Genomic DNA, 20,908 nt, shown 5'->3' on the forward strand with positions numbered 1-20,908 from the left:
TGATATATGAGCCAGATGGATTAATGGACACAGAGGCTGTTTCTGACTGCAATTAAATTAAATACTGCCCGAGTAAAGAAATTCACCCTAAATAGCATGGCCCCCATTCATGTGCTGAGGTATTTGGTGAAAGTTACTGTCAATGGTGCATCATGGCCGACAACACAATCCAGTAGACTACAGTTCATGGCTGGGTTATAGGGATATGAGCTGTGAGGCTCTGCAAAATGCACAATGTTTTAAAACCTGATGATGCAACACCAGGCAAGGATGTGTCTGTCGGATGCATTAGCTGCTGGTGTCAGCGACTCACGTTATTGTGTGTTCGCTCTGGGGTGAGAGCCTTGCTAACAATTAGGGTACTATATGCAAGAACCCTATATATGATTTTGCAAACAAAATCATACACAGAATGGGGTGAATGGTCATTAGGTGGTATTGACTTTAAATCATTATGACGTTTAAAAAAAGAAATCGAATTCACACACCTTTTCATTATTGTTTTGTTAACCTTGAATCATGTGTGAGGGTGATGCAGTTCTTCCATTGCTAAAGTACTTTATATGTAAATATCGGGTGTGTGTGTGTGTGTGTGTGCGTGTGCGTGCGTGTGCGCGTGCGTGCGTTGTGATGTAAAATCAAGGCTAGCTGATCTCTGGGGGAATCCATCGCCTGCACGGCTCAAGGTGATTATTACACTTGCACACACATAAAGTGTATGAAGGTGAAATTAGCCATCACACCATCAGCGTGGCTATTACCAAAACCTCTGTATCAGCGGCTTGAAGAAAAGAGCTGTGGGATATGTGTGTGTGTGCGTTGGGATTGCACTGGGGCCATATTCCCACTGGTGCTGACTGGGATTGTTCTTGGATGGGTGGACGGGTGTCTGACTTTGGGCAAGCCCAGCTGTCCCTCTGTATGCATGCACGTCTTCACAATACCCGCCCCTCCTGCTCGTCTGCCTCTCTCTGTTTTGACCGTCACCGTCTGCCCGACTGCTCCATGCCTGTACGTCTTCATATCTGCATGACATTCAGTTTGTGACTCTATTAGGTCTTCATGTCTGGCATTCTGCTTGCCTTTAAATCTCTGCCCCCAGTCGACTGCTCTTAACGGTATCCCTCTCTATTACACTGTCACGGTGTCAGACTAAAGTCGGTTATCCCAGGGCGCGATAAACTAATTTTCTATTGAAGAAGTGTCAGTGGTCGAGGCGTCCCGAGGGTCATTTGAAAATCATTGCTGAGATGCCTCTTTTAATCATTATGAATGACCTTCAGCAGAACCTTAGCTGTCAGTGTAGGCGTAATGGTCTGGGTGTCTGCAAATCTAGTCTTTTCTGTGTGTGTGTGTGTGTCGGAATATAAGCATGTCTGTGTGTATAATAATGCATAATCTCTGTGTGTATGTGTTTGTGCTCATGTGCATCTATATTTGTGCCTGTTTCTGCATTTAATTGATGGATGTGGGTGGGCTGACATTTTGTGCAATTTGCTTGTCTAAAGAAAAGGTTTATTGTCAGAGTCCTGCAAAAAGAAAAAGGGTTGCAGGAAGTACTTTGAAGTCAAAAGTTGGTGCCGTTGCAGATTTTATAGTGGACTGGGTGTTAAAAATGGCAGTGCTGTTTTTAAGCAGGCTTGACCATATATCGTTTGATTTTTTCCAGGAAAAACATCGTCCCCTGAGTTGAAATAGTAACTGCTTGTTTTTGTGTGCATCTATTCATGAGCATGCTTGCCTTTTATACTGTAAAAAGACCCATACAGCATTTCCCTTGCATAGAATTCTCAATTACAAACAAATGTCTATGCAATGCAAAGTTTTCTTCTTGTTTTGTTTTTTACGTTTAAATCATTTCATGAATAAATTTAGCAAGTGTAACAGTCCACTTGCCATCTGTGAGCATTAAAAAGCGTTCTTGTTTGGGCAGGTTTTGGGATCCGATATTGTCATTGATAAAGAAATAATATTTTCCACTTATACAATTTTACAGTAAAAACATTCTCCTTGCATTCTCCTGGCATCATGCTTTTCTTATGTCCAGGTCCTGACCCCTTAGCTGTCAAAATGCAATTGAAATCACTTCTCATGCAGACGGGAGCTCAAGGTGCATATGGCCAGATATAGCCGCTCGCTTTTTTTCCTCCGTGTAGCAGCCACCCTCAACACCCATTAAACTGTTACAGGAGGTCGGACCCAGACCAAATAAGCTGCTGGTAAATGGCCTTATCCATTCTGCTACTGATCCGAGGAGCCTGCCATGAGAGGTCTGTGTGATGTCAAGTGGCTGGCAAGGACACACGTTTACACACACACACACACACACACATGCTCACACAGAAACCTCAACAGCGGTAGCAGTCTGGCAGGTCTTTGTGTAGCACTGAAGATAACTCACACACACTATCTATCTATCTATCTCTCTCTCTCTCTCTCTCTCTCTCTCTCTCTCTCTCTCTCTCTCTCTGTCCGTCTCGTCCACAGTATCTGCCTCCTTCATACAACGGCAGCCAGAGGGACGTATTTGTCACTCGCCCAGATGTTTTTCCAAGGTCCTTTATTCGAAGCAGTCAATCATATGAGCAGAAATGTCCCTAATGTGAAGTCCCTTTGGCGCAAGGACTCTTTGTGTGCGTCTAAGTCTGTGTATGTGCATCCATGCGTGTATGTGTGTGTGTGTGTGTGTAGAAGGTCCGTCAAGGTGAGATGAAAGTGCATTTGACCTGAGACACAGGGGGGTAATATATTTATAACAACTACAATAACTCGTACACAAGCATGCAGTTGCTGTTTTTCTGGGTCTAATGAGGTCTGTCACTCTGGCGCGCACACACACACACACACACACACACACATACACACAGGGTTTTAAGTGACTTGGCACACACTCTTTGTTCCTATTTCCTCCACGAAACCAAGCATCTTTATCCAGCACAATTTCATTTGTGATTGTCTTGAATGCTCACGAAACCCATTTCCAGGTTAAATCATCTGCAGTGACTTTATGAAAATGCAATATAAAAAAAACAATATGTAAAATATATATATATATGTATATACATATATCTTGGCATCAGACCATATTTGTGTATTTCATAATCCAAAACGTACAAAAACAATTTGGAAAAGGATTTGAAGAGTTGTACTGTATGGTGGGCACTGCCTTATTTGGAGGTAGTTAGCCCCTCAACCTTGCTCCATAATGAAGAGGCGCTGCCTGCCCACTGAGCTGTCTCGTCTGATAATTATTTTGACATTACTCACTGAGGGCTGGGCGGGAATTGTCCTCCACAGCGTCTGCTTGCCATACATTCTCCATAATCAGCCTGGCCATGCATGGGTACATCTGTGCATGCACTGTGGGCGAGTACAAAGCCCGTGTGTATGTGGAGCAGCATTGGGGATGGACCTACGGATGGACCTACGGATGGACCTGCAGTCACTTTACTTTTTAATGTTGTAAAGGTGTCTGATTCAATTCAATCATGCAGCAGTTACAGATCAAATTGTGAAACTCAGCCAACACAAATCTGCACGCTTTACTTTTTTATTAAAAATCTAAAGGAAAGCTTTGTCTGTCACTCTTTGACTGCCACTTTAATTGCTAGTATCTAAAAGTTATATGGTGGCATGCAAACAAATTGTTAAGAGAAATGTCACACAAATAACTGGACTGGAGGGTTCATTAGAGATTCCTTGCTATTTTTTATATCGGATTCACTACAACACTGCTGCTTCCTCATTACTAAGCCACATAACTTTGTTTATTAACCTTGTGATAACCCTCTCAGTGGTGCTCGCACGATGCACCTACTCATGTCATATACATGTCGTATACAGTAATGCAAAGCAGCAGCAGCCCCCTGTGAAAGCACCCTGAGGGAGAGCAGAGCCAGATGTTTCTCAGTCTAAACATGTCACAACTATTTTTTATTTTAGTTTCAAATATCTTTATTAATTAACTGTATTTATTATTAACTATATTAAATAGTTAATCTACTGATCTTCATCATTAGGGGGATGATTCAAATCTGCATAAGTATGTTCAATTAATTCAATGTATGTTAGTTTGGATCCGTTCACTTAAATGTGTAATTAGGTCGTATTCTGTTCATTAAAATTCAATCGGTTCCAATCCTTAAATAACAAATCCTTTGATCCCAGAAAGTGTCGGTACAGAAGATGATTATAGGCTTGCATTTTTTTTAAAAAGAATCAAAATTGACTCACAATAGAGCACAAAAATGTGAAGCAGCAGTTCTGTAGTTTTTACATGAAAATGTGATTTTCTAGTCATATTACGGAGAAAATGGACACCCACTTTCTACATGATATGAAAACGTGTGGTTTTCCTCATGTATAAACTAGAGTTAATAGCTGTGAATGTCTGTGAGAAGCGCCCAATTTATCTTAATATCCACTGCGCTCTGCATAGACAAACTAATGACTGCAATGCATCACCTGGATATTGTATTTCAGTGAAAAGTGTGTGTGTGTTTGTGTGCATTTGAGCGTGTGACTATGTTCTCTCTCAGTCAGTCTCCCTTTATGTCTGTTGCATATTTGCAAGCATCTTGCTCAGCACCAGATATTGTAATTCATCATATTATGTGTAATGAAGTGACCCTCAGTCCAACGCCTTCTCCTTGGCATTCCACACAATGAATTTGAATTGTGACGTACGTTCACTGGCCAATGCACATTAATTGCCGATGCACAGAATAGTGTGATACTCACAGGAAAAAAGTCAGTGTGCAATTACTGTCTACCGAAGAAATAATCGTATTAAAAATAGTTGACAGCAATGTCTGTGGATCATCGTGAGAGACTTGCAACACCGTCTCTGGTGGGAGTTTTTTAATTGCAATTTTTAAATTTGTCAATGCGTTGAGCAGAACAAATGAAACACCGTTCCCCTCCGTTCTTTTTGGGGATGGTATTATTAGCTGGAAAGATGGATCATTCTGTAGAAGTGTGTAACTAAAGATAAATGTGTGAACTGCTGCTGTAATGTGATCCAAAATAAAGGGGGGGGGGGGGATAATTTATTTGGCTGGACATCAGCACATTGCTCTCTTATAACATTGCCACTCACTCACAATGGACAGCAGAACTATAGATCATCTTTTTTATTACACACATCCTTCTTCCTTGTCAAAACATGGCCCCTTTGTGCCCAGTGGTACCTAACTTGTATTGTTCATCCCCAAAAGTGTCGACTCAAGTGGCATTACTTTATCAGACTTTATGCAACTCCTTCTGGAGTCACAAAGGGCTTAATGCAGCTCTTCTTATTTTCTTTTTTTTATGCAGAATAATCTGTAAATAGACTTCAAAAATCAATGGAGTTCCCTTTTATGCTTGGCTGTAAGATTTCCAAAATTTTATCTCAGTGCTAAATCTTAATTTATCCAAATCATTTTAGTGGCCTAAAAGACAAAAGAAAAATACCATAACTGCCTTCATGCAGACATTGCAATGAAGAAAACAGGACAATCTTAACAGTTTCCATGTATGTTCAGAATTAAGGTTTTGCTGCTATGGTTGAAATGAAATACCCCGGTTGGCAATATGTATTTATCTAACAAAAACAGTTGCATTGATATATATCACTGAGAAATAGCTGCCCGGTCTGACATTTGGTTCAAAAGCAGTGCTCACTACAGTGTGTAATGAGTCATTATTAAGTCATGTTTGTAAAATGACTATTGATTTTTTTGCCCCACAGCGGACAACAAAATGCAAAGATGGAGATATGAGTGAAGTATCTGTGACGACGATCAGCTGTCACTCCACAGCTGACGATGAATCACTTTGCTGTGCTTTGATCACTCTGTGCTTTTCCCTTCGTGGTATTATTCCCCCCCCCCCCCCCCCCCCCAGAGGTATTTTCTTCTTATTTTGTACGCACCCTGGCAGAAAAATCAATGAATGTTTGAATTCTTCTGAACAGATGAATTTGTCTGAATGGATAAAGAATGAATGATTGATGGAGAAGGTTGAGGAGAGCACATTTCAGAGCAGACAATTCAAATGTCTTTCTGCTTTTAACATCTGTCTGAAGTAGAGGAAAAACGAAGTCTCGACTGCTTGACCTCTTTCGGCGCAGTGGCTTATTCCGTCTCATGTTGTTGCGTTTTACTGGAGTCAAATTTTAATATACGGTTATTAAATACAATCATCTATATGTGTGTGGGTGTGTGTGTGTGAACCCGTTTAGCTCAGTGTCAGACCTACTGAAAGAGTATGCCGTAATACATTCAAGTCCATTAATGCCTGGGAATGAAACAGAATCTGAAAGAGGACACACACATATGCATGCCAAAACACACTCACACCACACACACACACACACACACACACACACACACACACAGAGAGAGTGCTGTATGTCTCTGATAGCTTCTATTATCTAGGTCTCCCTCCTGGCTGCACATCAAACATGGATGAGCTCCAACCATAAAAGGCTCCATTTTCCTTTGATTTATACAAGGAATAAAAATCGGAAAGGTGAAAAGTCCAAACCATGCATATTTTATCAGCTCGCTGACACCAAAGGCAAGACGGAACAAATTTTAACATCGAGCTAAACTTAAAATAGACCACGATAGGACCAAATACGGGAACTGCAATACCGAACCTCCTGACCTCATTGGCCAAAAAGCCTTCTGAGCTCATCCTGTATCAACAAAAACGTGTCTACAAATAAGTAGAACATTATATTAAATATCAAGAAAGTTTCTTTTATCTTAATAAATTATTCAAATAGTGAAACACCACTGGCTCTTTCAAATCTAGAATATACATGGTCTGTTTTGGGCTATTTAACAGGGGAATAAACACATAGAATTAAAGTCTAGACAGCAATGTAAACAGGATATTTCACATAGAGATAAGATTTTCTTGACGCCGCAGAGATTGAGTGAACGGATACTGCTTTAGCATCAAATCCTCGGGGCCCAGTTTGTCTTATTCTTTGTTAAAAGACAGTAGTGATTACAGATCAGTACTCTGGCAATGAGAGGCTTTATCTATGTGTCCCCATAGTGTCTCCACTAATAGATCCTATAGCAGCGGGGGTGGGGGCTGAGTGGTGAGTGTGTGTGTGTGTGGTCTTATTGTTCTTTTAAGACATTTTCTCCAGATGTGCTGGCGACTAAATGTAGTGACATAATTAGTTGCTAAAGTAGCTACAACCTATTACAAAGAGAATCCGACAATGACACAAAATTAGAGCAAATGTGTTTCGAAAATGTACTCTAACATCAGTTTATGTCATATCAATATTGCATGAAATACGCAAATATTTGCACTGTACCCTTTGAATAGAAAAAGAAATCCATGGTGCACAATTTTTGTATCCAATGAATAACTGGCATGATTTTTTTGTACAATAAAAAAAAGATATGGACGAAAGTCTAAACTACACAAAGTCGATTAAGCTTCATGTCATGTTATCCCCTGTATAATGCATATATTTTTAGGCATATGACCCTTTTTGCTCTACTTAATGCCTCCATATCATACAGACATCACCCATTCAGACACATCCTCCACTTCACCTTTCTTTTTGTTAGTTCATCCCCAGCCCTCTCCTATTCTCCCTCCATTGCAAGCATCCATCTCTACTGTACATCACATCTGCCCTCCCTCCCTCCCTCCCTCTCTCCCTTCCTCCACCTCTCTATTCCCATCCATAAATCGCTCCATACGTAGACCCACTCCCATCCCCACTTTCTCTCCCTCATCTCTTCCTTCCTTCCTATCCCCTCTTGTTCCCACTCCCCGTTTTTCTCCCCTTTTCTCCATCCATCCATCCTGTCTGAATAATGCAGTGGCCACGCAGCTGCAGAGCCATTGTTCCTGCTTCAATGTTAATGTTGTGTCCTTGTCACAATTATTGGGTCACTATCATCCATCACAGCTAATCATTGTCTTACAGATACATGGACAAGCAAAACACACTGCGGGGAACAGAAGCCAAAACACGTGTAGAGAACAAAGGCGCACATGGAGCAGAGTAACGTGTTGCGGTTTATGACGCTCGCGTTGAATTGAATGATGCACTATGAAGAGGCAAACACAGCAGGCGCTTTACTTTTGACTCTAACAGATCTGTCTATAAATGTAAATAAATATGTTTGTAAGTGTGTTCAGGGAGTCTTGTTAGCTAAACTATGGGTTAAAAAAAAGTGCATCAAGTATTTTCAACAAGATTTTTTTTCTTCAAAATCCAAAATTTAAATGTAAAATTTGGGGCTGCCGGGCAACGGTAAAACAAAATAATTTAAGGGTCAGTTTGCCTAAATCAAAAGGCATATTTTCAAAACTAACACATAGTAATGTCAAGGCGTACACACAATTATAGTTTTTTGTGCTAAGGTTATGAGATGTTTACCACTGAGATCTACTGGCAACCCAACAGAATGGGAGATAACGGAAATAGATATTTTTTTTCTGCTTCAATAATTTCTAAAACATATATCAAAAAGAAAAAAATCTTAGTGGGAATTTAGCCCCCTAATACTGCATTTCCTATTGAGGTGTGTCAGAACTCTCAGAATAGCCAAAGAAGTGATTTTGGACACAACCCAAAACTACTTGCATTAGTAGAAACCCTTAGAAGTTGAAAGTTGAAAAAAAAAATATATATATGTATATATTGTAATTATAGTGGTTTCTCCCTCAAATGCAGATGTTACCTGATGTTCATTCCTCAGAAAACAACCAAAATGTGACCTTGTAATGGCACTTTGCCTTATAGAAGAACAATTTAATGTTAGGTTCAGGGAACAAAAGATCATGGTTTGGGTTAAAATAACGTTAGTTTCCTAATTTCTTACAACCCTAACTTGTTATGCAGCCCACATAATTTGAAATAAGTCAACATTGACTTTTAGTTTCACGCGGGACACAAGTCCCGTGTTTGACGCACCCATTTACCCCGACCTCCATACCCAGAGTTTGATCCAAACATATTGCCATTGAACCTTAGAATTTGTGTGTCGACCACAACTAATTGACTTTCCATTGGCATTGTTTCCGGTACAGAACTTCAACATTGTTCGTAATGTGCTGTTGGGAGGTTGTGGTCACTTTACGTATCTGTGAAATGACAGATCAGGCTGAAATAATAATAAAGATGTCTCTTCTCAAATGTCTCTTCTTTCTGAATAAAGGAAGGGCTCAACATAGCCAGGTGCTCCACAAATAATATATATAGCTTCCACCACCACAGTGATGACTGTCAGGTCTGCCACTGTATAGGTTTTTGGTTTACTTCATGCAATGAGGAGCTTGGACTGCTCTCAACAAGTAGTTTCCTCAGAGCCACCGAGAAAAGTTTTTGAATTGCAAAATTCCGCATAGTCTTGTCAGCAGCAGTCTTGTTATAAGGAGTTGTTGTCATGGTTTAATTGGCAGTGAACGTCTTGGTATTTTTATTTTTTTTAAAGATGTGTTCCTCCCTTACGATCACACCAGTGGTTTGGCTTTGCTTTCGGATTCACGGATCTAAAGACCAGAGAATGATTGTGGTGGCGGATGGGTCTTTTGTGGGATTATTGGTTTGATTTTTCATCAAACAAACACTTTTCAGTGATGGGCTCGGCGTATGGATCTGTACCGCTGCACTGTAGAATTTGTGGTGGCGGGGGGATGAAGGATGGGGGCTAATGTGGATTAGGTTAAACAGACCCATTAAAACATGAAAGCTTATTGATAGCTGATGTGGGAGTATCAGACATCTCCTCTTAGAGACCAGAGGCTTTAGGGTATTGAGTGTGTGTGTGTGCGCGTGTGTGTGTGTGTGTGTGTGCGCGCGTGTGTGTGTGTGTGTGTGTGTGTGTGTGTGCTGCAAATGAATCGATAGTGATGAGAGCCGGCTGGTTTCTATTACCTATTTAATTATCCTCCATCAAACAAACATGATGGCACCTTGAGATCACTTAGACCACGGCCCATCGCAAACACACACATGCACACACGCACACACACACACCCTCACACCGCGAGTCCTCAATAGTAGGGGGGGGGGGGGGGCACGTTTACTGTTACTGTCATGTGAAATAAAGGAGAATCAAGGTCAAACGCAAATGCTTTCACAAAAGAGCAAAGACAGCAGGTTCTTTAATTAACCCTGTTCTCTGACCTTTTTAGGAAGTCACAAAAAAAAAGGTAACAAATGATGTAAAGTAGGGGAGACGGTATCATTTGATTTATCTCATTAAATTCCATACTAATGGTCATTTTTAATGTCATTGGTTAAGGAACTGCGAGCTTGTGCTACCATTGACTCCATGCCACCGAGGGTCAGCTCAAGCGCCAACAAAGCCTTGTTTCTGTCTGTTGCAAAGCCGCTGAGCAGTTGTTGTCTACCAACCCCATCTGACTCGGCATAAAACGATAAAGCCTCTCTGGTTGAAATCAAAATATTTAAACAGATGATTTTTTTATTTTTTTTTGTCAGCGCCAAACCAAAACAAGCCATTTGGATTCTGCAGCTGGGAAAGAGCAACATGGAGTCAGTGACTGACTGACAGCTGTGAGACATGTGTTCCTGCTTGGTGTCTGATTCGGCAGGGCTGTCTGTCCTCACTCTCACTCTTTCTGGCATGATTGCATAACAGGCGATCTGCACTGCTGTGTGTGTGTGTGTGTGTGTGTGTGTGTGTGTGTGTGTGTGTGTGTGTGTGTGTGTGTGTGTGTGTGTGTGTGTGTGTGTGTGTGTGTGTGTGTGTGTGCAGTATATGCACATGCATTTGAAAGCGAGTTTGTGTATCGTGTGACTCGGTGCGTACATGTGACCCAGAAACGTCGAGCAGTCTCTCATGGCTTCATTAGGGGATAAAACCAAAAGTTCAGAATCCATAACCTTTAAATTATCACCCTGCCGTCTCTCTGACACACCGTGTGTGTGTGTCTTTTTGTGTAGCTGCTTTGCTCACTTTTTCTTATTTTTGTAATATATTATCGTACCGAGCTTCTCGCAGTTTTCTTCATGTTGTCCATAATTTATTCCGCTAACTGTTTCTCTCTGTCACTCTCACTCATGGGGTTTGAGAAGTGTGAGGAGCCGCTGATTCTGAATCAGTATCTTTTCACCTTAATGTCAGTGCTTTCCAAAACACATTACAAATCACTGTTCACAAGTATTTATGATGCGACAAAGCTATAGTTGGTGCAATAACAACTTGGTTACGGTTGTAAAACATCTGGGTTTGGGTTACGATGTATTAACCTGTTGGTGAGGTAAGGAGGAAGGTCATGTTTAGAAGAAACAGGCTGTTCTCACACAGCGTTCTTAACTATACCTACAAAATACTTATGCGCTTTTTGTAGATATCCCACAAAATCTGTGTGTGCACGTAATCATAAACCAGGAAGTATAAAGACTGCAATACCCTAACCGGATGGGAAGGGGTTACATGGGTCACAAAAAAAAAGCCACTTCCATAGTTTTTTTTACCCCAAACCTCGATTATTTTTCCTGAATCTACAATGTATGCATGTAACGTGCTGAAATTGACACGTGCTGTTGGACTACGTAGTTAAACGCTCATAAAATGAGGAGTAACTGTTATACGAACCGTTGTGTAAGGATACGTTGGTAGAAACCAACATTAGCTGTTGGTGGGAAACTAGAGACGGACAGCGGTCTCGCGTGTCCATCCACCCTGACTTCCTCCCTTTGTAGACTTTGTGGCTCCAAAATAACACAGCACTACTTTCTCTTTTGCTCCTGACAGACAAGAGTCATAATTTCTACGCCCTCACTTGAACGTAGGCGCATGTCATTTTTGGGGGAATTTGCTGAAACGACTGACTCTGTCATTTTACTTGGGATGACAGTTTTGTCGTATGCCGCCAGTGTGTGTTGCCCCTTGGGTCGTCATTACCGCACAGAGGAAGCTAGTCAGGGTTGGGAATCAGAGCGATAACAAATTCAAAATGGTTCGTCGTCGCAGTTGGAAACAAAGCACCGCACCACGGTTGCCGAATTCATCCAAAATTGAAGCAGAGCATTGGATCTGGCACCAAGTCACCTACTCCCAATGAGGTGCATTGGCAGGAGATTGACAGATCGGAACTAAAGCGACACTTTATCGCGAGGGTTCGTGCGTGCTCAGCTTGTTGCCCTCATCACCAACTCACTTGGGATGTTGACTTTGTAATCAATGGATCCGACATTTTCCGACTCAGTTCTTTGTACTGAAGATTCAACCAGGAGATGCCTTTCCAAAACTCCGGAGGTGCACTAGTGCCAGTCTCCCAACACTGCAGGAAAGGAACAGGCTGTTTACCTCTGGAACTCTCCACTCGACGCCTGGAATAACTCTTCCTCTCCTGCAACTCAATAATAGGGAAAAGGAAGGCAGTACAGCAGAGTTATCAGTTACGGGTCCTACACACACAGAACCACTGCAGCATTTCACTACCTCTCTCTCACTCGCCCTTCACTTTTTTCCCCCCCTCCGTTGCCGAGTCCCGCCTCATCACCTCCCATCCCACTCCTCTGGTGTTCTCTCATCTTTCTCTCCCCCTGCTGCATCCTCTCACCCCCACCCACCCCTCTCTACCTCTCTTCCCCTCCTCCCCACATGTCTGTCTGTTCGAAAACTGGAGCAACGTCTTAATCGAGGCTCGGATACGTGACGGGAATTTCTAAGCCACCCCGGCTCTGCAGTACAAACACACACACACACACACACTCTGCTTGGCAGCCAATTAACAGCTTGCGATCCAGCGCCAAAGGAATAACTGCATGCTGATGAGCTGGCGGCTCTACGTGTGTGTGTGTGTGTGTGTGTGTGTGTGTGTGTGTGTGTGTGTGTGTGTGTGTGTGTGTGTGTGTGTGTTTGTGATGAGCTGGTGGCCGTCAGAACCACTTACACAGATAGAAGGATATCTCTTTTATGTGTTCGGGGGAGAGAGAGGGGGATTATGGCGCATTAAAAACCATCTTCGTGAGGGACAAACTAAGACAGGAACAAGGAAGTGCAAGTTTGTGCCCGAGATTGTGTGTGTGTGCGTCTGCATGTGTGTTTTGATGCTGTCCCGGCGTCTTCAATATAGGTGTGTGTTTGTGCATACAAGCAGCATCAGGAGAACAATGAGGATGATTTACAGCCTTGCTTTCTCCTCCTAATCCTCCTCCTCCTCATCCTTCCTCTATTTCCGTTATCTTTCGTTCTCCTCCTCCTCCTCTTCCTCCTCCTCCTCAATTCTAGCCTGCCTTCACTTTGGGGAGTTCATCCAAAGGTGAACGCCTGAAAAAAAAAAAAAGTATCTCCCCCACCAACCTCAAAAAAACTCATATATTCTCTTTTTGTGTCAAAAATACTGACACCAGCCTTGACACGATATCCCCGAGCTGCAAAGCGCTGTGTTTGCCAGTCCAGGTTTGATCCTCTTTTTTTTTTTTGGAGGTAAAAAATGTGTTGAAGAGAAGACTGTGGGTTGAAATCTTGCCTTCTGTGTTGTTGTTGCCCTACTTTAATGCGCAGTCCTCTGTATCAGTCTTCTCCGTACACCGGATAAATAAATTAAATCCTGGCAGGTGAAAGGTGTGAAACTACTATTAGCAAGTGAAAAAAAAAACAATATTCAATTATATCACAATATCACATTCACGGCAGGTCACCGAAGAACTCATTTAGAACAACTCATCTGTGTTTTACTTACTTTTTTCATTTAAATATGTATTTAAAGACGAAACAGCTGCTATTTCACTCATGTCATATATAATAAAATAAATATGTTTGTGTTTGATCAACACTAAAACCAGCATATGTGGTAGAAATAATGAGGGGAAAGTACAAATTAACAGTTAGTGTTAAGTAGAAGCTGTGTATAATAGATGTATAGGGAAGCTTTTTTTCATGTGTCAGTAAGTGAATGTGATCTTTTGTTAAACTAGGCTGACAACTAGTGGTAGCAGCTGGGGTTTGGAGGATAGTTCTGCAGGTAAATGTTTATGTGAGGAAAGGCTGCTATCTAGTGGATGCATGTGCAAACGAAAGGAGAGGATGTGAGGAAATGATGTGCAGAACATAAAAAATAAGTTTATACAGTCTCATTCTGAGACACTCAAAAGACCAAACATCCACTGTAGAGGCTGTTTCTCCTGGATTCTGGTATTCCCTCGGAAGTAGCTGGTAGGGTAATGTAGGAGTCACCCTATTTCTATTAAATAGGGTGACTCCTACAAATAATAAATTTCTAAATTAGTAGATGTATGATAGAAAAAATAAAATAAAAGGTCTCTATTAAAAATATGTTTCGCTGATATCTTTTTGTGTTCCCTGAATTCCTTGAATCCTTATTTCTTCAACTTAAAGGAACGCAACCTTTCATTATCTTTTATCTTTGACATTTTAAACCAATTTTGAAAGCATGTATTTATTTTTGGAACGTAACCTTATTGCAAAAAAAGAAAAAATACAGAGACACGCGCACACATACACACAAATTTAAAATGACATAATGGAGTGCTGATTTATGAAGATTAGAGAACGGCATTATTGGAAATCTTTATAATTCATTACACTTTATGACACTCTGGAACCAAATAGCGTACATTTCAGATATCATATTTTTTTTTACTTGATTCTGTATTGTGGGTCAAATCTTCATTTGTACTAATAACATTGGCCCCAGTTTATTTCAAACAGCAGCATTCCTGATCGATCTGGAACGATCCAGTGACGTCCACAACTCAGAGAAGCAGCTCTCCCCAGTGGAGAGCTGTGGTAGTGACAGGAAAGTTCCTGAAGACTCTGGACCTCCTCCAGTTAGAATATAAAAGCTGGGACAGTCCCACTGCTGAGACAGAAAGCAACACAGAAAAGAAGACATTTTAACAAGAGGACTCAACACTAAAGACACACTGAAGATGCTGTGCTCTCATGGGTTCCAGTCTGCCCTCAGTCCATTCATGGACTTCCACTGGCCTGTACGCAGTCTGTGGCCACAGGTCAAACCTCTGCTCCACCAGCAGGATCTACTGCAGAGAAACCTACAGGAGCTCCACAGCAGTCTGGAGCTGATGGACAAACTTCAACACAAGACCCTGGAGGAGACGGAGCCTTTCCAAACCAGTGCGGCCCTGCAGCCGGTCTCCTGCCAGCTGGAGGGAGAAGGAGAGCACTTTGGCTTGACCCTGGACACTCGAGGATTTCCCCCAGAGGAGCTGTCTGTCAGGCAGATGGGCCGCAAGCTGAGAGTCAGCGGGAAGACAGAGAAGAAGCAGGAGGACGGGGAAGGCTCCTACTCTTACAGACGCCAGGAGTTCAGACAGGAGTTTGATCTGCCTGAAGGGCCGAACCCTGAGGCCCTCACCTGCTACCTGGATCCAGACGGGAAGCTCCACATCCAGGCTGCCAAAGCTTCATGTGAGGAGGAGGCTGAGAGAGAGCTGACTGTCAAGAGGAGCTTGGAGGAGAAGACACAGTGTGTGTTCACAGACACAAGGCAGCAGCACACAGGACAAACCTGAGGACATGGACTCATCGGCATGCTGTTGAAACAATGAATAAGAACTGTGTTCCACACAAGTGTTAACAGATTATTATAGATGTTTTTGTATGATAAATAAACAAAATTAAATTAAAATTTGTTTTGTCACGTTTTTAATGAAGTGTGTTACTTTTTTGCATATTATCACTTATATTTTGGTAGGGAAACATAATTATTTCATCTGTAAATGAATAGCATACTTTTTATATAATTGGCATTTAAGATAACTTTATAATTCCAACATGACATCTATTACCAGTATTAGCAGTAAGTGTTACAGAGCTGTTACTCATGAGCAGTGAGTCACCAGGTCGATCGTGTTTGTTCAAATATCTATTGTTGTTAAAATGTCTTCTCTTCTGTGTTGCTTTCTGTCTCTGCAGTGGGACTATCCCAGCTTTTATATTCTAACTGGAGGAGGTCCAGAGTCTTCAGGAACTTTCCTGTCACTACCAATTCCTTCCACTAGGGGGAACAATTACTCAGGAGTGCTAAAGTCACTGGATCATTCTTGTGTTCTCAGGAACCTCATGTATTTGCAGTAGTTCAACACTAGATGTCACTAAAACTCATTCGTTTTAAGTGTATATTTACCTGCCGTGATCATTTACTGTCTCTACCTCCACTTGTAGCTCGATTTGAAAGATACTAATTGAGGTTTTCTTTGTCCAGTTTGTCCTGGTACAACAGAGAACAACAGCTCATAGTAGTAGCAGCACCAGTAGTTTTATCACTAGTAGGAAAGCTGGGCAGCTTTGGAATATAGTTTGAAGTTGAATTGAATTGTAATTACATCAGTAGCTCACCTTGCTTCCATTTCCTCATTAGTGTTCAGCAGCTCAGTATTCTTCCTCCTGTGGTCCTTAGATAGACTTATCTTCCTCTCCAAGCACATTACTCTGAAGCCACTGTCTGCCTATTAGAACCAAAATCAATGATAGACACCACAGAAGAATATGCTGTAATACAATGAAGAGAATAGCAGACAGAATTGTTGCTGAATAGTTCAGTGAGGACCCAGTTACATTCAGTATCTTATCTCTCTTCTCTTTCTGTTGGTGTTTTTCTGCCACAGCTTTCATTCTCCCTGGAGGAGACTCTTCATCTGGGGTTTCATTTCCCACCTCCTCCTCTTCATCTTCCAGCAGGGTAAATGAAGACGTTCTTTTACTTTACTTTATTTTGTTGTACCTTTAAAATATGCGTAGTATATTTACTTCCTGGTTTTCCTTTATTTCTGGTAAATATAAGGACCATATGAATGTTTGCTTTGTTCATGGTCACAAAACATTTTGCATAATTTGCATTTACAAATATCGTACCAGCCCCTGTGTGTCCTGTAGAAATAGCCAAACAAACATGCAAAGCAGTTTACCTCTGCAGTGATCAAGGATGAAGTGGAGCATCAAACACTCAACAGTCCGATATCTTTTTTTAGTGCTACACTCACAACTGTGGATTAATAAACATTCAGTTAAATGTGATCAGTGTGCTGGGTTTGCGATGATGCTGGTTTATCAGCTGCGAAACGTTTTGCATTTTGACTTCATGTCTGCCTTCTTAAAGACATATTATTGTAAGAGGATTGCAAACAAAATATAATTTCATTATAACACCATAAATAAACAAGTCTATTCAATAAAGGCATGCTTTCAGAGACAAACATTTATTTACCTTTGAATATCATACATTTTTTTAATTGGAATCCTTGAGGAGAGAAACAAATAGCATTGTTGTCGTTTGTGTTCATCTTAAGTGACAACTCCGTCTCTTCCGATTCAAAGACAAAATCTTACAATTAACAGTCAATTGGCTAACATTACCAGTCGGGCATATTTAACTGTTTCACGATTGAAAATCAAATAACAAGTAGAAAACATGAGTGGAAAACAATGTACCCCTTTTAAAATCAGCAACGATAAGTGGTTCCAGTGAAAAGTGTTTTTTTTTAAATTATTAACACAATTCTTCTATACATTGTATACTCGCTGGCCAAATGGTAACCCCTGTCAAAGTCAAGCATTGTGACAAATCATTACTGCAGTTACAAAATGATTAGAAAGGATCAGTTGCATTTTAAATATGTGCCGAAGAGGATGTGAGACATTTTAAGATGTGATCTGAGATGGAACCGCTAACTTAAAGCAAACATGAGGAAAACAAGAGAAACCACAAATGAATTCATGTCAACCAGTGAACACGTGACACAGTATTCTCTTCAAATATCATGAAACAACATGTACGGTATTATATGTTATTTATTGGGTAGTAAAATAAAACTTTTAAGTTGAAAGGGTACAAATGCAGCTTCGGTTATTTGGAGACTCGAAATTGCCCGTAGGTGTGAATGTGGGCATGAATGTTTGTCTGTCTCTATATGTGCCCTGCGATGAACTGGCGACCTGTCCAGGGTGTACCCTGCCTTCGCCCAATGTCAGCTGGGATCGGCTCCAGCGCCCCGCGACCCTGAACAGGATAAGCGGTTTGGATAATGGATGGATGGATGGGTACAAATGCACACCTGTATTGATTTATTTAAAAACGTAGCATGTACGCGCCCTTATTGTGTAATGCCCTCATAATAAAAGTACACTTTGAGGTAGATCAGTCTCCTCCTCAGTGTGACGTAACTCTTCGGAGGAAACGTACGTTGCATTTGAACTTCACATGGTTCTGCCTGCTTGACAGGAAGATGCAGTCACAGAGTGTGCGTTTTCTAAATGAGTGTGGTGGCATCAGTCAACCTGTACTCGAAGGAATCCTATTTGGCAGGCAAATGAGCCTCAGCAGTGACCTGGCAGACTCTGGAGCTGCTTCCACAGGGTCAGCATCTCGTTGGGACTCCGTCTGTGCACGAGCAGAACGGATCTGTAAGCGCAGGGATTTCCCCTGTCCGTCTCTGGGAGATCAAATGTTAAAAAGCCCGGGTGATGGCTTGGGGAGAGCCCCAGTCTGTGCATGCACATGCCCAGATACACATCGTCTATTGGGAAAAGGCGCACCCTCTCGGACACGTCTTTCAATCGCAACGCAAGTGAGCCAGAATACACCACCCCTCCTCCGCCGGCGTACGGTGGATACCCGCCTTTGTAGAAACGTTCTGGTATGTAATATTTAGCGGACGGCTCACGGTTGGGCATTGCGTTATAGATTACTTCCCCCACAAACAGATCCAGGTTGGTTTTATTTGTATAGGCTTTCCACAGGTTGTGCTCGTCCCACTGCTTGTGCAGGTAATCCAGAAGGGCACCTGTTCGAACGAAGACATCGTCATCCCCTTTGAACACGAAGATGGCCGTGGGGCAGTGTTGCTGGAGCCAATGCCAGAACAGCAAGTCCTTCAGGGTCAAGTTGAAGAAGGTGTCTCTGAAATCCCACTGCAGGATATCCCCGTATTTCTGGTTCTCGAGCTCCAGGAGGTTTTTGAGGTCCGGGTGAGGACCTGTGCTTGAGTCCCGCCTTCCGAGGAGAAACACCGTGCGCACCAATCCGCCCTTCTTGTTCGATTCCCCCTCCACCAGGCCACTGCGTCCCCACGTTTCCCGGATGGCCTGCCTGTTTTCGAAGTTCCCCACTTGGGATTTGATGGCCATGAGGAGCATGGGAGAATCCAAACCAAGGCTACTACTGTTCCTCCTACACATACCAGGTTGATTGATAAGGAGGGGGTACTCCCTGCAGTGCATTGCCATAATAAACGCCCTCATTTGCTCTGGCAAGCTGTTAAAATCCTGCACACGAGGGACTGAACACTCGCGTGACATGCAGACGGAGGAGCATTCGTCTTCGATTTCTGATAAAAGCTTCAGTTTCGTCTCCCCCGTGATCCCAGTTGTGTTTCCTCGCAGTATTGGGTTGTGCTGACGGTCCCACGCATGCTGCAGCTGGTTCCACAGTGCGCTGTCCTCCAGACGAAGGTTCCAGAAAGGGCCAACTGGGTGAGAGGCCAGCGCAGAGGAGTTAGCAGAAACCCCAGAGGCAATGTAGTGGACGGTTATTTTCTGAGGCGTGTAGGAGATGGTGACGAATATGGACACCAGGACATAAATCAGAAGGTGGCCTGTCATCATGCAGGGAAGCAGGCACATGCAGAGCAGTCTCCCGTTGCATTTGCAGAATCTGCCCATTGCCTGTTAGCGTTCGAATCAGACACACACCTGCACACACATGTCAAAATAACACATCAAGATGTATTTCTTTTAAAATGCAATGATATCAGAGAACACATTTAAAATGCACTCTTCACTGACTAAACCATTGCAGTGGCATGGGTGTACCTGAGAGGTTTTTATAGCTAACACTGCAGGTAACCCTCTGGAGTTTCTGTCTCCTTGGTGATGGTCCACAGAGGGATATTATCTGCTCTTGTCTACACACTCAGAGCATCATCCCGTGGCTACCTGCTGACAGGCACACAGCCCCTGAAGACACGGTGTGGAACATGTAATATGAATGTAGTGGATTAACTCCCATTTTATTATTTTGGACTTGGTTTCAATCGAATATGTAGTGCTTGTTAGGGCTTCACATGCCCTATATATCTATTTTCCCTCTTTTTTATTTATAACACTTACAATTTTCTAAATGATCTAATCACCCCTGCATGTTAAACATTGACTGTTAAAGAAAATAAGTCTGCAACACACTGTTTCTCTATAGCCTTTACCACATAAACGTGAATTTCAATATAAGGAGTCTACTGACCATCTCACCACTGTTTGCCAAACCCTTTTTGAAAAAAAGACAATGAATAAAAGACAAAGCAAAAACAATACTCACAAGTGTGTGACCTGCTTTGGATAGTTAATCCGACTGAGGTAAAAGACACGGCGACTTGTGGTGTCCACTTTTTTGTTGCAGTGTTTTCATCCGGCTTGGTTATAGTCTTGTTATAGCGTAGCATCTAGGTCTGTGGCGAATCATCATGAAGGATAACGACAGACATCATTTAAGTCTAACACAGGCGTCATCTTACCGCAGTATATAGCAGCAGCTGAGCAACAGGTCCCCAGGTAACTGCGCGCACCGAGCATGCGCATATTTAGCTCCTTATGTATGATGAGGAAATCAGGAAAATACTCTCAGGATTAACGCAGGCTGCTACCTGTAGCCTACTGACGAAGACCGATTTAAACTCGGGAAACAGCTTCATCACAGAGATATGATTTGACTTAATTTGCATGCAGGTGCTGTCTGAGCGTTTGTCGTTATATTTGCATGTTGTGGCCATATGACCTATTGAAGGATCCCTGATAAGCGCCCTGTCCATCACTGGCCAATGCTTCAAAATTTCACTATAGGCTACAAACAAAAACAATAGGCTGCCTTCTAAACCTAACAACATACTCTTCCGGCATCAGTGTTCTATATGTGCGTGAAGTTTTTAAGG

At 42.1% G+C, this 20,908-nt stretch overlaps 2 protein-coding genes across 2 annotated transcripts; one reads left to right on the forward strand and one right to left on the reverse strand.

Moving 5' to 3' along the window:
* Positions 1 to 14,896: 14,896 nt before the first annotated feature.
* LOC142935491 (heat shock protein 30-like) lies at positions 14,897 to 15,499 on the forward strand. Its single transcript, XM_076079883.1, has one exon. The coding sequence runs from the start codon at positions 14,897 to 14,899 to the stop codon at positions 15,497 to 15,499; it is 603 nt and encodes a 200-aa protein (XP_075935998.1).
* Positions 15,500 to 18,302: 2,803 nt separating this feature from the next.
* On the reverse strand, positions 18,303 to 19,646 carry LOC142935504 (N-acetyllactosaminide beta-1,3-N-acetylglucosaminyltransferase 2). Its single transcript, XM_076079897.1, has one exon. The coding sequence runs from the start codon at positions 19,644 to 19,646 to the stop codon at positions 18,303 to 18,305; it is 1,344 nt and encodes a 447-aa protein (XP_075936012.1).
* Between the last annotated feature and the right edge of the window lie 1,262 nt (positions 19,647 to 20,908).

Source organism: Anarhichas minor, unplaced genomic scaffold (assembly GCF_050575085.1).
Source record: "Anarhichas minor isolate MPS153535 unplaced genomic scaffold, ASM5057508v1 ptg000073l, whole genome shotgun sequence".
In the NCBI taxonomy this organism is placed as follows: domain Eukaryota; kingdom Metazoa; phylum Chordata; class Actinopteri; order Perciformes; family Anarhichadidae; genus Anarhichas; species Anarhichas minor.